Here is a 22,347-nt window from a genome sequence, read left to right as displayed (position 1 = left end):
TGTTATTGCTATTGCAGAATCTGTGACTCACCCCACTGCCATTACATTATAATTTGGACTCCAAAGTTTTTGCTCAAACGAGCATATAGTAATCTTCATACGTCTTCAAATCTGGTAAGTCTTGTATCATTTTCTTAATTGCATTTGTATTTCAGTGAAGTTTATAAACTCATAAGTGAACACTCATTATTAATGACTATGTTAGCATTAGTATTTTTTGTGTTCTAATTGATCGTATAAGGGGGTTTACATTTTTTTTATTGATTAAATAACTATCTTTAATTATTATTTAGACATTATCTATAAATTAAAAATTGTATTATGTATATAAATGTATAAAGAGATCTAATATATTGTTATACATATTTTATTTAATCTTATAATTATAATTTTGAAATATTACTTACCTGACAAAATAATTTTCATCTATACTTGTATTTAGTTTTTATATGACAACATGTTTAATATTGATCATTTAATCATTATTGATTATTTATATTATTTAATGTCATAATTATTATTTTTATTTTATTAAAAAATAAAAGTTCACATGAAATTATTCTTTATCATAAATATTTTGAATATCTTGTATTACATGTTTAATGAATATATGATTGCATGACATCAATTTTCATACTTTTATTTATTGCTCACTGAAATTAAATGCAAATCAGATGGATTCTCGAATCACATATGAACTGCAAGAAATAATTAATCAAGGAAGAAGATTGTCTGCTTCTCTTGAACGACAAACACAGGCCATGGAGCGTCGAAATTCCCTGTTAAATGCTAGGATTGAACCATCTAATCCAAAAACAAAAAAAATTGAAAACTTATTACAGACTATATGAACATTGAAGATCAGAATTTATTCAGACAGTGCTTCGACTTTTTATCTTCGCATCCATCCCATACAAGACGTCTAATAGGGATGCCGCAACAATATCGTTTCAATGCATTACAATATCTCACTTTTGTAGACAAATAAATTGATAGTATTCGATAATAAATTATATTACAAAGAAATACTACATTTAAAAATAAATTTATTTTACTACATTATAATTTTTTTAATATTTTAAAATTAATTTTAATTATTATTAATTAATTTCCTCTCTTTATTAACATTTATACATTTAAATATAACATTAAAAATTAACATTTTATATTACTTTAATAGCTAGGAGCATTTTGGTAATCTTTAATTTTTACCAATTAAACTAATTTTTTAAATTTGTCAAATCAATCAAATCATATATTAATTCTCACAAATTTTATCCTTAAATTCACTTTCAATTACCCACAAATCCACTCAAAAAAACAATAAAAAAATTACCCTTAAATTCACTCAAATCCATTTAAATCATGTGCCTGCTATCCATCCTAAAGAACACAACATTAAAGAAAGCTACCAACTCCATCACTTTCCAACTCATCTTTATCCTTTTTTTTATATAAATAAATGAAGCACAATTCTTTACTCAACTTCATTTCTCCACTCCAATCTTCTTTCTGTGAGTTCAGTAAATCATGGACAACCCAATCGCCGGCGACGATTTCAGCTACCTTTCTGGCTTCGGAAACCACCATTCCTCCGAGGCTCTCGCCGGAGCTTTGCCGGCGGGGCAGAACAGCCCTCTCATCTGCCCCTTCGGTCTCTACGCCGAGCAAATCTCCGGCACCTCCTTCACCTCCCCTCGCAACCGCAACCTCTTCAGGTCAATCGTAGCTCTTCTATAACTACCATATATATTTATTTCTGTTTAGTTTTTTTGTTGTGACCTTCAAAACATGTGTATAGAAATTTATCACCATTGGAAAATACTAGTTTAGTAATAGTAATATCTTTTTGATAAAAATCGTAAACTGGAGCACACAATTGAAGTTAGTCTGCAAATTTTTATGCTCTAAATCAATAAAAACTCAATGCATTCATTTTTAAAGTATGTATTAACGAAAAAGATGGGATACATATGCAACAACACTTTATAGAAGATATCTTTTGTTTTTATTTGTTTCTATCACGTTATTTGTTATATCAAATAATTTTGTTGTACAATCAGTATTTTTCATGCAGAGCATAATACCACTTTTTGTGTAAGATCTTCCCCTTACATCATTCGCTACATATCAAATTCTGTCTTTTTCTGTTTCCTCTCTCTCTTAGATTGTACAAAAGTGTTGCATAAGTATAATTTTTTAAATGGTTATTAACTCTTCTTCTGCCTTTGCTGGCTTAATTATTTGTAGTTGGTTTTACCGGATCAAGCCATCAGTGACCCACCAACCCTTTCAACCTAGAGTACCTAGTAACAGGAGAATTTTTAGTGAGTTCAACAACTCCAACAGTTCTGCTAACCCAACACAGCTTAGATGGAAGCCCATGGATGCACCTGATTCACCAACGGATTTCATTGATGGGTTGTCCACCATTTGTGGTTCTGGCAGCTCTTTCATGCGCCACGGATATGCTATCCACATGTAAATAATTGGTATCCTTTTTATCTAGTGGGTTTTGTGCTAGTCAATCCATTTTCTTTTTTTGTTGACTTTTTAGAGGGTTAGGTTTCCTAATCAGAACAACATTATTTGTGAGCTTAAGTTTCTTAAATCTCAAGCACTAAAAGAAAGATACATTGATGTCACAATTTAATAAGTAGGTATTGAAATAATACATGTAATAAAAGTAGGGTGGTTTATCACAGTAAGTGGGTCTCCAACAGTATAGCTGCAGCCCACAACGATGGGAACCCGACTCTTGGTTGGACTTTACATTTGTTGTATATGAAGGTGGTGGCAAAGATATGTAACTAATTGACTAAAATCCTTCATTCACAGTGGGCTGTGGTTGCTTGGAGAGAAATCCATTTAAGATGATATAGTGCCCCTGCTATGTGGGATTGAGTTTTCCAATTTTGGAGTGATTGACTGATGTCAAGGTGGGGTGACGTTTAAGTAGGCTTGATTTGAATGAGTTGAGTCCAAACTTTAAAAGTTTGACTTTAAGAAGAATTCAGGCGTATTTCTTTTATATAAAAGTTTAGAATGGGAGCTATTGTTGTTTATGTTTCCTTTAGAAGTTAGTACAATTGTTTCAAAGTTCAAGTTCTATTAACTGTTATAATGTTGCATTTGTGTAAAACACTAGCTTCCTTTTTTGATACACGACTTTTATTCTAGGAAAGTATTTATGCATATTTTTAATTAGTAGATTAGTATTAACATAAAGTTTAGATGCTATATCGATCAAGTTAAATAATAATTTAAGAAAAATTTCATAAAAGCAAAATTGATAAAAGTTTTTATTGAACTAAACAAGCCAAGTTGCAGCTTAATATTCTTTAAACGAGCCAAATTAAAGCTCCTACTTAAGCTCAATTGAATAAACAATTCAAATTTAAACAATAAACTCTTTACAAGCCGAGTCCAAGCCTTCTATGCAGTATGAGTCTTAGTTCTCCTGCACTACTTGTGCGGGTTGAAAGGTAGAAATGAGATATGAGGTCCCAGTCTGAAACAATAACCGTGGTCTGAGCAAGGATGAGTTGAGGTAGCAAATTAACTTGTTTATTTGATATATTCTATTTTGTGTCTGCCCTAAGTAATGTCACCACCATGCACTGCTTTCTTAAATTCACATCTGGGTATTATTTTTCCTTAATTTTGGTAGCCTAAGCAAAACAACACTAATTAGGGTAGGTCATAGATAGTGATGCTAAGCTTCCAGATTTGATATGATAAATTTAAATTTTGAAGTTAATATCGCCACTTTAATTAAGGGGAAAGTATCACTTATAGGTACGCTGCAAACAAATCAATGGAGAATTGTGCCTTTTGCAATGCCGATGGTGACTTCTTGATAGTTCCCCAGCAAGGAAGTAAGTCACAATAACAATTTCCTTGATTGTTCAATATTCACTTAGAAAGTGGTCTTTGGGGTTGATTGCTTTGTACTTGCGTGCACATAATCCTTTAAGGACCAATATAATTTCCTTCTTGTGTATAATCTTATTATTATTATAAGGACAAACTGTTGTCGGCATTTTTGTTAATTCTTCCTTTGCATTAAATTCTGCTTTGGCATTGTGGTTAATAAAGTTTTTACGATGTTTGTTCCCTATTTCAGAAGTATACCTTTCCATACATTTTATTTAGTTTTTCATATTGGCTTCTGAAATTGTAGGACTCTTAATCACTACTGAATGTGGAAGGTTAAAAGTTTCCCCGGGTGAAATTGCTATACTACCTCAAGGTTTTCGTTTTTCTGTGAATCTGCTTGATAGTCCATCGCGGGGTTATGTTGCTGAAATATTTGGTACTCATTTTCAACTTCCTGATCTGGGACCGATAGGTATCTTTCGTCTTTTGCTCTTAAGAAATTTAAACTATGATATTTATTTGCTGAAAATTTTCAAGTTGTATAGAATTAAAAGTGAGTTTTGTTGACATTTAAGGTGCTAATGGTCTTGCCGCGCCAAGGGATTTCCTTGTTCCTACTGCATGGTTTGAAAATAAATCCTATCCTGGGTACACTATAGTGCAGAAGTTTGGGGGTGAACTGTTTTCTGCAGTTCAAGATTTCTCTCCCTTCAATGTTGTTGCTTGGCATGGTAATTATTTTCCATATAAGGTTGGTGATTAAAATGATATTATTTTCATTTTGCTACGGTTATAATATCTGTGAAAAAAATTAAGCATCTTATTAATTTGGCAAATATTGTTTTTGCTTGCAGTATGATTTAAGCAAATTCTGCCCTTATAATACGGTTCTGTTTGATCATAGTGATCCATCAATCAATACTGGTATGCATCTTTAAAAGTAAAAATTTCCATGGCCATTGTCTGTTTTTTTCATGGAAATAGTTTTTTCTTTTTAATTTTTTGACAACTTGTGTTTCCATGTGCAGTGTTGACAGCACCAACTGAAAAACCTGGAGTGGCATTACTTGATTTTGTCATTTTTCCACCCAGATGGCTGGTTGCTGAGCACACTTTCCGGCCTCCATATTATCATCGCAACTGCATGAGTGAATTTATGGGTCTCATTCACGGTGGCTATGAGGTATATTATATCAAAATTTGACTTTTTAATCACTATTTAATGGAAGAAGTAAATGGTAATAATATGTAGCTTTATACGTTTGTTTGTTCAGGCCAAGGCTGATGGATTTCTTCCTGGTGGTGCAAGTCTCCATAACTGTATGACTCCCCATGGTCCTGATACCAAGTCATATGAGGTATGGTTTTTCCAAACAATCATGCACAAAAAGTAAACCTCTATTCTAATGGGTAAGTTGGCTTAGTACGTACTTCTAAAAGTTTTAAAAAAACGAATTCCTCCTTTCACACTCATGTCATGGCGAGGTACTGCAGAATAAAAAACCGCAAAATCTGATCCAATTTATCGTAATCAATTAGTTAACATGTTGGTTAACTGTGTTCTGAAACACGGAAAAAAATTATTGGCTTATCAAATTCTCTATAGAACTATGAAAAAGATTTAACAAAAGACAGAACAAATCCACTATCTGTTTTACGTCAAGCAATATGTGGAGTAACTCCCGATATAACAGTAAAAGCAAGACGCGTAGGCAGATTAACTCATCAAGTTCCAGTTGAAATAGGATCCGCACAAAGAAAAGCACTTGCCATTCGTTGGTTATTGGGGGCATCAAGTACTCAGTAGACTAACTGTTTGGTTAAGGTTGACTTAGTACACACAATTGGATACATCAAACTCCCCACTACTCTAGCATATTAAACAAAACTCATTTATTCCTTCTCAAATTCTGGAAGACTAGTGCTGGTTACAGATAGATGAATAGGTGATGTCAATGGAGTAGCAACTGACTTGGCACCACACATGCCATAATGGTCTGAGACCTTCTCAACATACTTTGCTGATCCAAAAATAAATTCTTCAAATACAAATTCTTCGTCATACAAAGTTCAAAACAACTTACTAGGTCATGAAGAACCTCTTTAGCTCCAACCACAACCCATAAGTAGACGCTTTATTTGCAATTTCATAAAGAATTTTATTGAGAGAGACAAGAGAATTAGGAAGTGAGTCTTCTCTTAAGTGACGTGGAAAATGCCGTGTCAAATAAAGTGGAAAATGATATCATTATTTGCCATTTATTAAAGATGCAAAAGTTTATACATTGGTGGATTCAATCTTGTAGTAACCTATGTGTTGTGATTTAATTTACAGGCTACCATTGTTCGAGGTAATGATATAGGACCCTCCAAGATCACAGAAACAATGGCTTTTATGTTTGAATCAAGTTTGATACCCCGGATCAGTCAATGGGCCCTAGAATCACCCTTCTTGGATCAAGATTACTACCAGTGTTGGATTGGCCTCAAATCTCATTTTACAGTAACAGAGACATGTCCTGAAAACCAACCATAAATGGCTACAACTGTTCCCAATAAATTGATCTTGTTGTGCATAAAAATAGATGTAATTATGAAATATGAGAAATAATACGTGTACAACAAATTCTAAAAGGACTTACTAATCTATAATCAGTTGGTTGGTATAAATAAGACTTTGTATGCAAATTTTATTAATAAAATAGTTGATGTTATTATAATAAAAGAGAAATACTATAACACTTTGTATGCAAATTTTATTAATAAAATATTTATATATTGGAAAAGAGGTAATATTATCCCCTGGAATGGTTTGCTGATAAAAAAATAGATAGTGGTTAAATGTTGACAACTTGCATTAGAAGAACAAGTACAATATTTTAATTAAAATATGTTCCGTGGACTTAAATAAAGGAATTTGTAACGCTCCGGCAACTTATAGGAAAAATTTGACATAAGGTTATTCATTCCTAAATTACTTCAGGCTAAGCACGTTTAATCATGGAGTTCTTATGGGTTAGGCTACCTATATTTATATAGTCTCTAGATCCCTCTCATTCCAGTGTGTGTTCGATTCTTCCATGTGTCTCTCCCACTGAAAGCATGCCAGGAGCCACTCTTTGTGTGTGCCTCTTACACTTCGTGCTTCTTACACCGACGATCACTCCCCACCCTTGTCAATGCCCGAGTGTCACAGAATTCACACGTAAAAACATGAGATTTTTTTAATATATATTTACATGTTAATAATTTACTTAATTTATTAAAAAACCATAGCTAACAGAAATAAAGTCTAATCAGTTTTAATATTCTCATTTACCAGCATAAAATGAATCATTCATTCATTTTGAAGTTTGAGGTACACTTTAATTAGTTTGCTTCTTGAAAGAACTTGAGATAATTTATGCAGAAAATGCGATTTTTGTTAGAAATTATTTGGTAGAAAGTTCCTGTGAAATTCCAATAAAACCTTGTTAGGAGGGTAAAGAGATATTATCCAAGACCTGTAAATATGAATACATGTTATGAAGTTATTTTAGACCTATATGATATGAACAATTTCATGGGATTTTAGTTTAATTATACATAAAAGAAATGTTAAAAACAAAGTTTCTGATGAATCATGATGAGAAAGTTAGTTATTTTCTCTAATGAAGATTGAATAATTAAAGAATTTAATAATAGATATTATAAATTATTTCTTTTACTCTCATGTAAAGATTGAACAGCCGAATAATATAAGTTTAAAAATTAAAACTTCATAAGAATATTTATTTTTCCATACGTTAACGTTTTAAAAGATTCAATCTTATTAATTAAATTAACTAACTTTCCTAACAAATACAAATTGTTCTGCCACAATAATGGAAGAAAGCTAACATGCACACTCATAAATGACGATTAGGGTAACACATAAATTGTTAGATTCAAATTACTGTTATGATTCTATCAAGCAATTTAAACTCTGAAATACCAAAAAGCAATAATTAATAAAAAGAGACTTTTTGTTGGTCTTGGTTTATCCTAAAAAGCTGTTATTCTATTTTATTATTGCCGGGTATAAAACAAAATGCTTGTATATGGACAATTAATAATACAGATTTAAGCAGAAATAAAATCTGTGGCTCTCACAAAACGAAGCCAAAAATATGCGCCGCCGGTAGATGCTTTCCTCCGTCAGAAGCACTAATGAATATACAATCACTATAGCAAAGGATAAAAGAAGAACAATCTAATTATATCTACTGCCCAACCTGACAAAAAAAAATAATAAACAAAATGGAATTAGCATCTCTGAGGGCAAACCAACAGAATAAGAAGTATGATCAAAAGATGCAAGCAGTTTGACATCTATATTAGTTGACAACATTGCAACACCAACTGACAGTATTTCCACCAAGCAATCATATTATCCATTATCCTCTGTACATACAAATATTGATAGTATTTACAGTGATGTAGAAGCTTTTTAGAACAAACTGTTTTATTTCGCAAAAAAAAGAAGATATTTTAAGGACGACTTGCAAAATCATGAGTTAACAAAATGTGCTTCCTACTGAGGAAAACTTTGACATTAACAAGTACTCCAAGATGTCAAGCGTCGGAATGGATAACCAGAAATGATAACACAGTCGAATATAACACAAGAAATAAAAAGCTATCACTAGTATAAAGGATAAATAGTGAATGTTTGGTAATAAAAAAAGACAGTTAGGAAGCAATGAAAAACGATGTAGGAATAACTTCAGCTGAAAAAGGATTATTTTCAAGAAGAACGCCACCTTAAGGATTGAAGAGATTGGATCCCCCAACATTGAGAGAAATTAGTAGTGATATGCTAGTAATCACAGCAAGCCAAAGTAAGGCTGACCCTGCAATTGGAAGTTGCAATTGTCATCAGCACGAACACAACGTTTTTAAATCTGATAAAGCAGCAGATAACAGGTATAGAAGGTTCAATTAAAGATCACAAGATAATGATACCTCCAGAACCTTCAGAATAATCAGAACTAGAAGGAGTTGGTTCAGCATTGGGAACCGGAGACTTTGACACTTTAGACGCAGCATTTGAGCCATTGTCCAAAACTTTGCCAAACCCTGTTTCAGATGCTACTATCCCCTGAAATTCTTCGCTCACAATTAATGCTGCCAAAACATCCATAAATGACTCTTTATCTGTTTCGTACAAAGAATTTCTTTCCTCCCTCTCGTCAGTGACATTTGCTTCCGAATCAGACAACTCGTCATCAGAAACATCAGTATAAATGGAACCCATCTCAGTTTTATCATCTTCCTCATCCTCCACATATGCTTTATATGTTAGCCGAAGTAATATCTCGCCACAAGAGCGCTTTCCTAAAAATCCCCAACCTCCTTGTAAAACAACAATTTTGTCTGTTGGTACAGTGTCTTTAAGAGATCCCAAATCAACCTGAATATTTCCAATTAATAAAAAGTAAACCCATGTTTTAGTGCCCCTTTCAAGACAAAAACAGTATGACATGAAATTTTGTTACAATCTTAAATAACAAAAGTGAAAACAAAAATTAATTTTCAAATAGACTACCTTTAAAACACTAAATTAAATTTTATAAACAAATATCAAACTTCGATGCAAGGGACTGACAAGATAAAATTTATTTTGCAATAGCTTCCCTATATATATAGACAAATGCACAAGCCCCTTCAGAAAAAATATAATAGTACTATATTTTTCTGTGTTGTGAATAGTGGCCATAAGAAGAGACCTACAATAATCATCATTTCAAGACTTGAGGGATATATATATATATATATATATATTCATCATATCCCCAGTTTATAAAAAAAAGATATTACAAATACTTATTCCGGTATCTGGCCAATGCGGAGATTCTCCATCAAAATTGGGAACGGTTCGGACCATACCATATCCGTAGGGATGAGTTTATTTGTCATCCCTAATCAAAGCTACTCCCTCTGTTATGTAATAATTGTCATCCTAGGTTTTGTGAGACAAACCAAGAAAAACTAGTGAATAAATGAGAAGGGGTTGCAAATACAAAATTAACCTTTTGATCGCTAATTCACTTTCAGTTACAGTTGTCTATCATTAATATTATTAAGGGTATAAATTTGTAAGACTACGTACTATTACACTGAGAATCTAAAATGATATTTATTTTGGGACTTATTTTCTCTTATACATGACAATTATTGTAGTATAGAAGAAGTAGTATCCTACTGTATTAATGAAAATCGGGAAAGTCAATCAATAAGAAATAAATCAAGGTCAATAATAAGAGGGAAAAGAGGGAGAACAAGCACGTCATTCAGTTCATTATTCAAGACAAGGACTTCAAATACAATAATAATGACTTTGACAAAATACATGAAATATGCCATACAGTAAGAAAATATTTAAAACAGTGACCATGAAAAGACATGTCCTTGATATAAGAAAGCTAGCAAGAAGCAGTATAAAATGAAAGGTTGACAAAAAGTTAAGCAGAAAAATCCCAAAAGGAAAAGCTCAAGCTAACTGTATGTTTAAAACTGTGAAAGAAGAATAAACCTATTAAATAGAGAAAAGGTAATCATCACTAAAATACAAATGTTGTTATGCTTAATACAAACCTCTCCTGTACCGATAGTCAAATCTGCAAATCCTAGAGCGTCCTTTACTTGAATGAATAACTTCTGTTTTCTAGGGTTGGAAACGAGCATATGAAAATCCTGTTGAGCGAGAACACATTAGTATGGTAAATAAAAGAAAAATAGAAATGGCATAATCAAGATGAATTGGAAAATAAAAAAAAGACACCTGATTCCAAATTGGCATTCCTGGGGGTCCAATTACGGTAGTTTGACTGTTCTTTTTGCTGCGTATAACTTGATCACCAAGGCCAAGAACAACATATGGATCTGTCTTGCCTGGAAAATCAGTAGAATAAAAATTGTGATAGGTAATATAGCATACATATTCAACACCATTCATAACTAAACTTTCTGTTGAAACTAAAACAGGTTTGGAAAAGAAAATACATATAGGTCAAAATGAAGTACACAAAGCCAAATTCTATTTACATGGTCAATTAACTATAATCATTATCAGTATAAAATGTTTGAAAACAAGACAGATAACAAATAAGACAGAGAGTACAACTACTAAATATTCACAAATCACAATGGCTCGATATATGAGCCAAACCTACACACTTAAATATATATAAGTATATACAAATAATACTGTTGAAGTATAATGTCTTTATTATTATTAATATTTATTGTCCTTATTATTATTAATATTTATGTTAGGGTTGTGTTAGGGGCTTCCAGCCCTTTTACTTTTCAGAACTACTATCTCCTATAAATACAGTAGTAAGTTGTATCAGGTTTTCTAAGTGAAATATAAGACTTTTCATCTTCTCTCAACTCTTCAAGTAATACAATTACCAAACATGAATAAAAATAAAAGCCAAAACTCTGCAATATTGAAGTTATGTTAAAAACCTACTCATTGCAAAAGAAAAATAATATTCTGCTCAGTGTCTACATTTCCTTTACAATGTATTAAAAGTAAAAGTTCCAGGAAAACCTAACTTTTATTTTGTTTCATTTAGAAATGTATATATTTAATCGACAATTGACATAACATCCCACTTCATCATTTACTACAATAAATTTTTTTTGTATTTTCCAGGACATAACAAACTACTTTAACACTAGTTTTTTTTGCCAGAAACTATCAGAAAGCTTAGTTAGGCTTTCTCCTTTTCCTTTTCTTTTACCTCATCTATAGATCACATTCGTCATGTTTAGTATTTACCCAACTTAAACTCAGGATTAATGCACCCAAGGATTATGTGAGCAACATAGGTTAATTGAAACTCACATCAAACATGGACCCATGACTAAAAGAGGACAAAACAAAAATATGCCCACAGAACAAACATAAAAAAAAAGATAGACTGCTAAATAAAAATCGATTAAAGATCAAAGAACACACCAATCAAGTCTGAAAAATAATAAGTAAAAAATCATTTAAAAAACAAATGCAACACAATAGAGTTTTACCATAGAAAATATAAGAAAGTTTTCGAGCATCCACCAGAGTAACAGATAGTTCACCCACAGAATCTTTATTTCCTTGCATTTCTCCAGATTTAACATCATTAGCAACTGGACCCACAGCTTTTCCTTTTTGGAAATCTAAAACTATTTTCTTAGGGCGTACAAATAGTTTGGGTAAATCTTCAGTGAGAAGTTTAGTCAAAAACCTACAAGAGAAAACCAGAACAATTCCTCATAATTAGTTACAGGATGGCACCAAAAAAACACAATTCTCACAACCCCAGGATAACAAATCCATGAACATGAAAAGAGAGGTTGGAAAAGTTCAAATTAAGGAAACATTTGATGTTTTAAAGAATTATTGTCATTGACATAAATTTTTATGAGAACAACTATTGTTAAAGAGAAACAAAGGAAAGCACGACATAACAACAAGTAATTATTTACAATAACTAAAGTAAATATTTTAACTGAAGTAATTAAAGCTTCGAAAGTGCTGTGCCTTTCCAAAATTAGTAACATCAAAATCAGATACATGTCTAATCTCTATAAATAGTACCGGTTTCAAATTGCATTCAAACAAGTGCACACACACATAGCTTCATAAGCATAAAATGCAATGAACTAATAACATAAAGAAGATAAATGAAACTTACATCGAGAGAACTGGAATTGCTGACCATGCCCAATGATGCACAAGAGAAAAATAACAGAGATGTCAGCATCAATATTTCAGGCAATTAAAATATACATATATATTTGCCAAGCAAAGAGAGTCTATGTTACCTTTAACCTACCAAAAGTAATGAACTAAACTGAACCTTATTTATTATTACAATTAAATGACAATTAGGAATTAGATATCAAGTCATTCACAAGCATTCACCTATTAGTTTAAGATAACAGAGTTGGATCTTCACACGTTGTAAAAGCTTCTATGACCTAGTGATCCATACCTCTATTTTGGCCCCCCTACTTCTGAAAAAAATCAGAAATTCAGGACAAGATAGGCTCTTGTGTAATGAAGAGGGGCAGGGGGCAGGTGTTAGATATTGAAAAGCTTTCATCCAAAAACTTATGTTTGAGGTAGAATTGGTTGTTGACACAGTAAGTTGGTGTTGAAAGGGTTCAAGAAAGGTGTTCAAAAAAGTTGAATTGAACTCAACTGAGGAGAACTAGACCAAAATGAAAGAGTTTGCCTAAAGTCAACTGAAAATATGTTAGCCCAAACTAAACGGTTTATGGTGCAGCAAACTATACCATCAAATTTGAACCAAACTTCGTTTTGAATTGAATTGAAGCAAACTACTCTTTTAACAGATATTGGAAGTAGGAAAATTTTTACCCCTTTATTATTTAGTTCAGTTTTTACAATTTGATTTATTTTAAATTGATTCTTAAACAATTCTAAATAACACCAGAGTTTCTTTCTATCTGTTCCCCACCCAAGAATCATTAATAGTAAATCAGGGGTATAATTTAGAGGAGTATAATTTCTGATATCTAAAAAAGTATGGCGTACCCATTAAATTGAACAGACGGAATGGAGATAGTTCAAACTTGATCTTGGGAAGTGAAACAAAAGCCCATGAAACAGCTCCCACCCATGGTTCCGTTGGTATTAGTCTTAATTTTACCCAAAGTTCGCCATCGATGTCAAAATCTCGAACACCAACAGGTACGACAATTGGAATAATGCCAAATTTCAGAGAAAGCATCAACAGCATGCGAGCACCACCTGTGTACCTAAGCCCTATCTGGTACCTAGATGAAACAAAGATAAATTATTTAATTTCATAATGGTATATAACAACCAAAAACACAATTATAGCTTTGGTTCCTGAGAAGATAAATCCAGAGTTAGAATAAATAAAAATGCTCCAAAGGTCAAACTGATCCATACTACACAAGCTATGCCCAGAAACATTAACAAAACAGCAATTCAAATTCAGTTAAACCTTAAAATTGAGCTATTACTTCCAAGACACCGTGGTTCAAAATTTTATGACTAATTTGCTCTATAAGCATAATATTTGTGAGCAGTTACTATTTTTCACTTACATTAGACCACCTACCAAGAAATTCAAACTTATGCTCACTCGTCAAGGAAACTGGATCCTCCTATTCTCTCCCACGAATATCCTGGTCATCTATCATGTTCTCTCTCTTCCTCGATCACTGTTCAATAACCAATTGACGACCCGGGAGGATCCCAGCCACATAATTTTAGCTTTCCGCTTACCAAGACCAGATAAGCAGTGCTGAAATTGAAAACTTAGCAACTTCCTTCCGAATGAACAGCATATGCATGTTTGGATACACTTATATTATAACACTTCCAAAAGTACATCAACAGTACAAGATACAAAACAGTTCCTTCTCAAAAAATAGTTGAAATACTCCAACAGAATTTGAATTACTTATTTTCTGGAAGTCGAAATCAACTTATTCACTTAGCTTTTATAAAATCCTTTTCATCAAACTTCTCTAAAATGTGAGGTATATAAGTTCATTTTAATTCAGAAAAGAAGCATAATTCATTTTAGCTTCTCAATTTCTTATCTACAAGAGCTCACGAAGAAATTATTTAAACACAAGCATAATAAAGCACACACATACACCACACACACATGATAACCCAATCAAACTTACTGCAAGTCGTTGACCCTGCGAGAAGTCCTGCGCTCAACATTCCTAACAGACAAGGGTTCATCTCCTAACGAGAACTGCTTAATCTCAACCCTCTCAACGTAATCAGGCTTCTTCAAATTGTCAATCACAGGCTGAAGCAACCCTATAATCCAGTTCTCAATTCCACCTCTATACACCTTCCACAGCTTCCCCAGCACCATGTTCACCCACTCCACGGACTCCTTCCTCTGCAAATCCTTCTCCAGGAACAGCGAAAAGCTCGTCGGCACCTGCGGCCACACGCCGCGCAGCCCATCCTCGCCGCCGCTCTTGCTCCGCCGCCGCGAAGTCCACAGTTTATCGAACACCACGCCGACGAAGAAGAAGAACACAAACAAGCCAACCACGTTGCGATTAATCGGAGGCGACGGAATCGGGTGAATAACCCCTAGCTGCGTCCTCAGCTTATCCACAATAGGATCCTCGCGGAAACCGGTGAAGTTTGAACCTAATTGAACCGCCGCCGACGGCGACGACGAGGACGGCGTAGCTAAATCGTGCAGCTCGGTTTCATCAACATCGTTGCTGATGTTGTTGTCTTCGTCGAGTTCATTGGAAATTCGTTTGAGAACGAACGTTGCGGCGGTTCTCCGCGCGGAATTTGCGAATTCTGAATTCCAGTTCGGGTTGGAAGCGTCGGAAGGAAGGGCGCAGAGGCGAACGGTGCGTTTTCTGCGGAATTTGCGAGAACCGAAATTTACGAATAACCGCTTTCTGGTTCTTCTGGAGAACGGAAATGCTGCGTTACAAGGACAGAGAGAAGGAGAGAGTGAAGAGAAGTGTGAAATGGAAGAAGCGTGTTGTAGAATCATCGATAAGGAGCATGGTCGATCAAAAACATCAATGAATGGAAATTTGAATCTGTTGAATCAATGTAACCTCGAAAGCTTGGGATCATGGAGTCCCATCTTCTGTAAGTAATTGCGTAATGCAATGAAAAAATCAAATTAGGAGAAAGAGAAACGAAAAAGAAACGGTATGTTTGTGTTTATGATGGTGGGAATTGGAAGCTAGATTTATGGCCTCAAAACGGGGACACGTGGATTATCAATAACTCGGTGGAGGGGACTCTACACTCCACTATTCCTCCTATTTTTCTTTTTTTAAAAAAACAATTACCACCTTTTTCAAATATTAAAATTCTGTTCAGAAACTCATTAAAAAGTGTCTTAAATATTTTTTTTTTTAATTTTTAGATTTTTGTAAGATATATATTGATTTATTATATACCTAATATAAGTTTCATTTTTATGAATGAAAATAAAAAGTTAAATAGTTTTATTTTCTTTATCTACACATTTTTTAACATAAACCATCGATTTTTAATTATGATCATTTTGTTGTCTCATTTATATTTGATATTTATTCTTCCACCTCATCATTCTTTATTATTAACATAAATTGAATAAAAGAAACCATAACATTCTTAACAATATTAAACATTTCACTAATTTGTGCTTAAGGACATCAGCCACAAAAATTACTTTTAAATTTTTAACAATATATAAACATTTCTTTTATATATAATTTAATGTATTTTTATTACATTAAAAATAAAGTGTATTTAGTAATTATAATCTTAATTTCAGTAATTATTGTAGTTAAGCCACATGGGTCGGTGGTCGGAAGAACTTGGGCGGACGCGCATGAGTTGGAGAAGTCTTTTCTTTTCATTTGATTTGAGATAGTTTTTTTTTTCATCGGACTTTTCCTTTTATTTTCTTTATGATTAATAAATTATAAATGTGGAAAACGTGATTGGCTTCCATTTTATTATGTATGCCATTGACCCTGCAGAGATTAGTTCAAAGTTTATATCTGTTTTATTTCTTTCTTAAGTGACGCTTTTGAATGTAATACTTATTTTTCAAATTCTAAGATAATATTAACTATTTTTTGTTATTAATACCTTCACACTTCGCATATTTTTTATTGATATATATATATAGATTAAAAATGAAAACAATATGAAATCTTATTAATATTAAAATAAAAATTGTTTTTTCATAAAAAAAACCCTCAAATGATACATAAAAAACGGAGAGAATAAGTATTAGAATGATTGTCATCTTACTTTTTAAGGATTCAATTCTTTAGAAACTCGTTTACACGAAAATTTATTCAAAAATTAAATATGAAACAATAAGAATTAAATAATTCATTAAAATAAAATAAAAAGTGGTAAAAATTCTGTCATAATTAAAATTTTGTAAGGCTGATGCCATATTTATTCCGCAGTCAATCATGATATTTACTAACGTTGTCACTTACCTCATTCCTTTGTTTGTAGATAACGTTGTTGTTTTTTTAATCAAAACTAATTATTTGAAACGAATTCTAAAAGTTGAAAAGTGAGTTTGTATAATTTTTTTAACGAAACTAACAATTTATATTTTTTTCTTCCCCCAATCAAAGGAAAATGTGAAATTGAAACAAATTTAACAAAAATCATATCCCTTCACATCTCCGCCAAACCTTTTAAATATTTGTTTTGACCATTCAAACCTTGTATTCATCAACATTTTGAAAACCTCATTGAAAAGGAAAACCATTTGATGTTCATTTGTGAAGTCTTTCTCATATTAGGCTTACACGTTTTCTATTGCATTGATAACCATGAACACGGGATATCACATTCCAAGTCTCCTAAGGGCTCAATACAACTTCCCTTCCTCACTCTTTCTCTGAATGAAATTACATGATCTATAAATTCAAGTTTTGAAATAAAATATTTTTTTATTGAGAGGGATTTCAAGGGTAATAAGAATGAAATTATTTACAAGAGTAATAAAAACTTATGTAATGACGACTTTGTAGTTTAACTTTTCATAAAACTATATCATAAAAACAAAACAAAAAACTTTTCAAATTTATGATTTTGGAACAATTTTATTAGTTTTTAAAAAACATTCAGAATTACGGTAGTCAATAAGAAAATAATAATTTTCTAGTAAAGAAAGATTTCGAAATGAAATACGTTTTTTTACCAAAAAATAATACCAGATAAAACTATTTTTTTTTACCAAACATAAATCACAAAATATTTATCATGTTATCAACTCGAAAAGAATTTGTTGTTAAAAAATAAACTTTAAACCTAATTCAATCCACAAAACCGGTTTGTAAGATAAGATTTTCACTCACTTATATATTCTAAATTGGTTTCATTTCTAGTTAATATGAGACTTCCAACACCTTCTCACGCCAAGGTATAAACATTTACAGCGTGAAATATCAACCCGATTAAGGATGAAACAACAAACAACAAATATAACTAGGATAACCTCTAACCATAGTTTTGATACCATGTTAAAATATTTAAAAAATAATTCTGATGTATTATCTCAAATAATAGAGTACCACACACACACACACACATATATATATATATATATATATATATATATATATATATATATATATATATATATATATATATATATATATATAAATCCTATAATTCTTCATATATTAAAACAGTGATAAGTGTACAAATCTGTAGAAATTATAATATCTAAAATATTACTTAAGTTTCTATTAATATTCAAACATAAGTAACTCTAAAAACACCACCATCAATCTAATTGTAGACCTAAACACACATCGTGTCGTGGTCAGGTCCATTCGGAAGAGGTTGCATCAGGTATAATAGCTAGGCGAGGACCAATTTGTCTCAACACTAGGTGTCTAAATTTAGTGTACAAAAAACATAATGTTTAACACATCAGTCAAATATATGTTGTTTGTTCTCAAATCAGTGAATGAAGAATCGACTTCGCTTTTTCACATTCATTTAGAAAGCACAAGCAAAAAGGGCAGAGTAAAAGTTAATTTATGAAGTGAACAACCTAAGTTAACGCAGAGGATGTTTGAAGGACTGAAATGGGGTAGGACCAGCTCACCGGCATACATAGTGCATATCTACGTGCAACAACCGGTGAAAGCAGGAGTTGACTAGGCCGTGAAGCATTTTATTTGTACAGAAGATCTACTCGAGAACTCAACCATTTCAGTCTAAATAACTTGAAGTCCACATAATACATAATTCACGAAATAACAAAAGGAACACCAGAACAGCAACTAAGGCTATCCGAAGCCAATGGTGAAAAATTACAAGGAAAAACCATAAATGCGGAATAAAAAAGCGATAAAATTCTACCATCAGATGAATCAAAACTAAAATCAGTCTGTGGCTTGATGATACTCCTGCCTGAGATGCAAAAAATTCTACCATCAGATTAATCAAAATTCAAGATCAGTCTATTCTGGTTGATCAATTTCCGCATATGCAGTTTCAAGGTGCGCTTGCTCCGCTTCTTGTACCTCCTTCTCAGTTTTCCTGCCCTTCTTAGATTTGTAGTATACACTCATAAAGGTACCAACTGCTCCGTACTTCTTCCTAACACTCTCATATAAACTAGCATCAAACATCCTCCAGAAGCTTTTCTCCGACAGCTCGGACACAGCATACTGTGGTTGAAAACCGTGGTTTTCAATCAACCAGCTCTCCAACTTACGCACTGCTTCTGCCCCATCAAATACCTCACCCCTAAGAACAGGACCTGGTGCATAGTAAACTCCAATATCTGTGTACATTTGAGCAGTTTGGGTGTCTCCCTGCCTACGATGTAGTTCGAACCCTGGCTCTGGGTAAATCATAGTTTTGATAGGCAGCTTGAACAATTTGTGTGGGCAGAGCCAAATGGGGTATACCTATGTATGGAAAATCAGCAGTGTAAGAAACAAAATATACGACAGCACCAACTGGGTTATATAAGAAAAATAAATTCCAGGGACAACAAATAGAAATATCAGCTTTAATTGAAATATATATAAACTAGTACTACTCAGAAAAATTAGTAACATCAAATGCATCAGAAAAGCAGAATACTATTTCTTGAATATTCGACGAAAGGTAAACAAATCCTTCACAAGTTATAAAAACGAGACAGGAATTAGTTAAGATGTTAATACAAAATAGTGAGTTGGGGATAAAAAAACATGGGATTTACTTTAATTAGAACATAACAGACAACGAAAATAACTGAGTGTTCAGCCTCAACTTTTGCTTCATATTATTAAATAAACAACTTTCTCTAGTTCAAACAGTCTGAAAAAACAATGTAGAACACTGTTAACATTGAGTAAGAAGATTTACCTCCATCTCACGGTGAACCCATTCTAAAGCATCTCCCACCTTGTACAAAGGAACAAGCATGTCCTGGATTACGTGCATTTCGTGATAATAGTTTCTTATAGCATCACCTTGAGTTGCCTTGAGGAGAGAAACCTTTGGTGGCATCAACCAGCCAAGCAGAAACCTAAACCACCATTGATCAGCGAATGGGAGGATAAGCTTTCCCTCCCAGTACAAGCATCTTGTGTGCCTGTGATAATATTCTCTGGTTGGAATGAATTCTACAAACTCTCCTTTCTTCAGTGCCGTCTGTGCATGCTGATAGAACCAGGGTTTAAACCACCATCCTACACTGTTTATCTTATTCCCCTTCTTCTTGGCCTCTTCCTTTGAAGCGTATCTTCCCGTCATCATCACACCTTCTGTCGGAGTATAAATCATTGTTTCAACGAAGTCTGGAACCTTCTCCTCATTATCCTGGTCTCCATCTCTTGGAGCAAAAGAATCACAGTATGCCTGAGCGAGTTCTTGCAGGTTGCCAACAACAGGTTTGTAGGTTAACTTCATGTACTCCTTAATGGGTATAAGCCTAATCTCAGCAGCTACAAGAAGGCCGAGCGTTCCCTGAGACCAAGGAACGGCATAGTATAGATCAGAGAATTCATTGTCCTTGGTCGCTCTAACAAGAGTACCATCAGCCAACACAAGTTCGTAGGCCACCACAGTATCAGAGAACAGGCCATATTTGTGGGAGCTTCCTTCTATTCCATAGCCATTGATGAGACCACCGACAGTGAGATCATCAAGCTCGGCCACGACAGCAAGGGAAAGATTCATGGGTACGGTCGCCCTGGAGATCTGTCCCATGTTGACTAGGGGCTCCACTCTTGCAATCATCCGTTCTCGGTCGATATCGAGTATATTCCTGAAAGCGGACAAATCAACTTCAAAATGGCGGGCTCTCTTGTAGTCAACATTCCGCATCCCAACAGCAATCCAGGGCTTACGAGCAGTACAGACAAGACCATCCTTGGATGGATCCCTCTGTTTGAGACGCTTAATAACCTTCTTCACATTCTCATCATGTTCCTTCTGACGGGTCTTATAGGACTTCCACTCAGATCTCACATCCCCAAGGTATGTCAGGAAATAAATGGTGAAGGAAATGGGAAGGACCACAAAAATAACAATGATCCATCGAAACTGAACAAAATAATCCACCCAAATCTTCTTCCTCTTTGGGCGCAAGGGAGCCTCAAGATCTGACATCGCTAAGAGGATTTACTCCTGCCACATCACCAAAATTACATCATCAAAAATCTAAAGTCGACAGTTACCTACAAACACAAAAATATAAATGCACACAAGTATAATAAATAGAAAGACAAAATAAGTCCATACAGAACTACAAATACTATCAAGTCATAAAAATTCTCAGCCATTACGACAAAATCCTCAACAGAATTACTATAATGCAAACGTCACAACCAAACGTGATTTTGGCCACAAAATCAAGGTTAAAGTGTGGCGAGAACAATTGTGACGTGGTCTTACGATATATCGAACCGCTATTCAAAACCGCCGCCCCTGTTAAAGACAACGCAGAAACTGCTTCGAAAGAAGCCATAATTTAAAACAGAAGCGTGAAACAGTGAATAATCGAAAAAATAATGAAAATCCAACGGTGTAGAACAAAGATCTGAGACCCTACGATACGGAAAATGCGAATAGAGCCTGAAAATGGAAGTAACGAAAAAAAAATGTAGGTTAAAGAGATTGTTCGACATAGATTTGCTGGCGTGGTTTGAACCAAATCCGGTGAAGCAAGAAGCGTGTAGGAGAAATCAAGGAAAAAACAACATAGAAAAAGCCTTGAGAAGAAATTCAGAATGCAAAGAGAAGAAAAAACACAGAAGAAAAGATCGAAAAGCTCAGAGTACGAATCCAAACAGAAGAAAACCATAATAAATCTGCATAGCATGAATCCAAACAGAAGAAAAACCAGAGAACAGAGAGAGAGAGAGACCTGAGAGAGTGAGAGTGAGGCTGCAGTTGCAAGAGTGAGAGTGAATCAGAAAGAGTGTGGTGGCTTTTTATTCCACTCTACAGTGCATGGCAACATCTTCGGAAATTTACACTTAGGTCCTTCTATTCATTTCTACTCCAGTCCTCCATCTTATGTTTTATTCTACAATGACTACTTCTAATAAATAATGTTATTTAGGGAGTGTGTTTCGCTGGAAAATACTATTACTTTGCTCGGCATTTTTGGATCTAACTGCTTTAAAACGTGATAGAAGATGGACTGTAATAATACACTATTAAATAAAAATATTAATTATTAAATTGAGATTACATTTTATTTTTTTAAAGTTATTTAAATTCATTTATGCATGTATCACATGTTTTCTTTATTACACATAATTAACTTTATTAGGGTAGTCTACCTGTTAGTATGATTGCAAACCTATTTCTTTAATTTTTTAACAAAGGCATTTTTATTTTTCAAATTAACAGATTACTATTACTCTATTCATAAAGCTCTTATTTTGACTTTCAATTTTGAAGTGTTTTTTTTATATATTTAG

At 33.3% G+C, this 22,347-nt stretch overlaps 3 protein-coding genes across 4 annotated transcripts; 1 reads left to right on the top strand and 2 right to left on the bottom strand.

The window, feature by feature from the left end:
- Positions 1–1,476: 1,476 nt before the first annotated feature.
- Positions 1,477–6,552, top strand: LOC108340759 (homogentisate 1,2-dioxygenase). 2 transcript variants are annotated; one of them, XM_017578324.2, is made up of 9 exons: positions 1,477–1,718; positions 2,251–2,481; positions 3,799–3,878; positions 4,184–4,351; positions 4,455–4,630; positions 4,734–4,803; positions 4,908–5,062; positions 5,154–5,289; positions 6,215–6,439. In XM_017578324.2, the coding sequence occupies exons 1-8, from the start codon at positions 1,531–1,533 to the stop codon at positions 5,271–5,273; spliced, it is 1,188 nt and encodes a 395-aa protein (XP_017433813.1). In that variant the 5' UTR covers positions 1,477–1,530; the 3' UTR covers positions 5,274–5,289; positions 6,215–6,439. The 2 variants fall into 2 exon arrangements, with proteins under 2 accessions (XP_017433813.1, XP_017433812.1); XM_017578323.2 differs by having other exon boundaries at positions 1,479–1,718; positions 5,154–5,237; positions 6,215–6,552.
- Positions 6,553–7,865: 1,313 nt separating this feature from the next.
- On the bottom strand, positions 7,866–15,625 carry LOC108340609 (tricalbin-3). Its single transcript, XM_017578102.2, has 9 exons — positions 14,584–15,625; positions 13,454–13,695; positions 12,588–12,606; positions 11,935–12,137; positions 10,682–10,791; positions 10,495–10,593; positions 8,863–9,310; positions 8,661–8,750; positions 7,866–8,132 (listed from the first exon to the last, which is right to left on the bottom strand). The coding sequence occupies exons 1-8, from the start codon at positions 15,432–15,434 to the stop codon at positions 8,662–8,664; spliced, it is 2,061 nt and encodes a 686-aa protein (XP_017433591.2). The 5' UTR covers positions 15,435–15,625; the 3' UTR covers positions 7,866–8,132; position 8,661.
- Positions 15,626–18,611: 2,986 nt separating this feature from the next.
- On the bottom strand, positions 18,612–21,920 carry LOC108340606 (delta(24)-sterol reductase). The gene is made up of 3 exons (XM_017578096.2): positions 21,786–21,920; positions 19,781–21,046; positions 18,612–19,335 (listed from the first exon to the last, which is right to left on the bottom strand). Exons 2-3 carry the CDS (start codon positions 21,026–21,028, stop codon positions 18,883–18,885), a joined length of 1,701 nt encoding a protein of 566 aa, XP_017433585.1. The 5' UTR covers positions 21,029–21,046; positions 21,786–21,920; the 3' UTR covers positions 18,612–18,882.
- Between the last annotated feature and the right edge of the window lie 427 nt (positions 21,921–22,347).

This window comes from Vigna angularis, chromosome 5 (assembly GCF_016808095.1).
Source record: "Vigna angularis cultivar LongXiaoDou No.4 chromosome 5, ASM1680809v1, whole genome shotgun sequence".
In the NCBI taxonomy this organism is placed as follows: Eukaryota; Viridiplantae; Streptophyta; class Magnoliopsida; order Fabales; family Fabaceae; genus Vigna; species Vigna angularis.
This window is presented reverse-complemented; position numbering and strand designations above follow the sequence as displayed.

What these genes read in the sequence shown, in the direction of transcription:
- LOC108340759 (XM_017578323.2), top strand. Translation starts at nt 1,531, where the DNA reads ATGGACAACCCAATCGCCGGCGACGATTTCAGCTACCTTTCTGGCTTC. An exon ending in GATAGTTCCCCAGCAAGGAA is followed by an intron (nt 3,879 to 4,183) that starts GTAAGTCACAAT and finishes CTGAAATTGTAG; the next exon opens with GACTCTTAATCACTACTGAA. An exon ending in GTAATTATTTTCCATATAAG is followed by an intron (nt 4,631 to 4,733) that starts GTTGGTGATTAA and finishes TTTTGCTTGCAG; the next exon opens with TATGATTTAAGCAAATTCTG.
- LOC108340609 (XM_017578102.2), bottom strand. Translation starts at nt 15,434, where the DNA reads ATGATTCTACAACACGCTTCTTCCATTTCACACTTCTCTTCACTCTCT. An exon ending in ACTTTCTTATATTTTCTATG is followed by an intron (nt 10,792 to 11,934) that starts GTAAAACTCTAT and finishes CTGATTTTCCAG; the next exon opens with GCAAGACAGATCCATATGTT. An exon ending in GAATGCCAATTTGGAATCAG is followed by an intron (nt 10,594 to 10,681) that starts GTGTCTTTTTTT and finishes CTCGCTCAACAG; the next exon opens with GATTTTCATATGCTCGTTTC.
- LOC108340606 (XM_017578096.2), bottom strand. Translation starts at nt 21,028, where the DNA reads ATGTCAGATCTTGAGGCTCCCTTGCGCCCAAAGAGGAAGAAGATTTGG. An exon ending in GGGTTCACCGTGAGATGGAG is followed by an intron (nt 19,336 to 19,780) that starts GTAAATCTTCTT and finishes TTCCATACATAG; the next exon opens with GTATACCCCATTTGGCTCTG.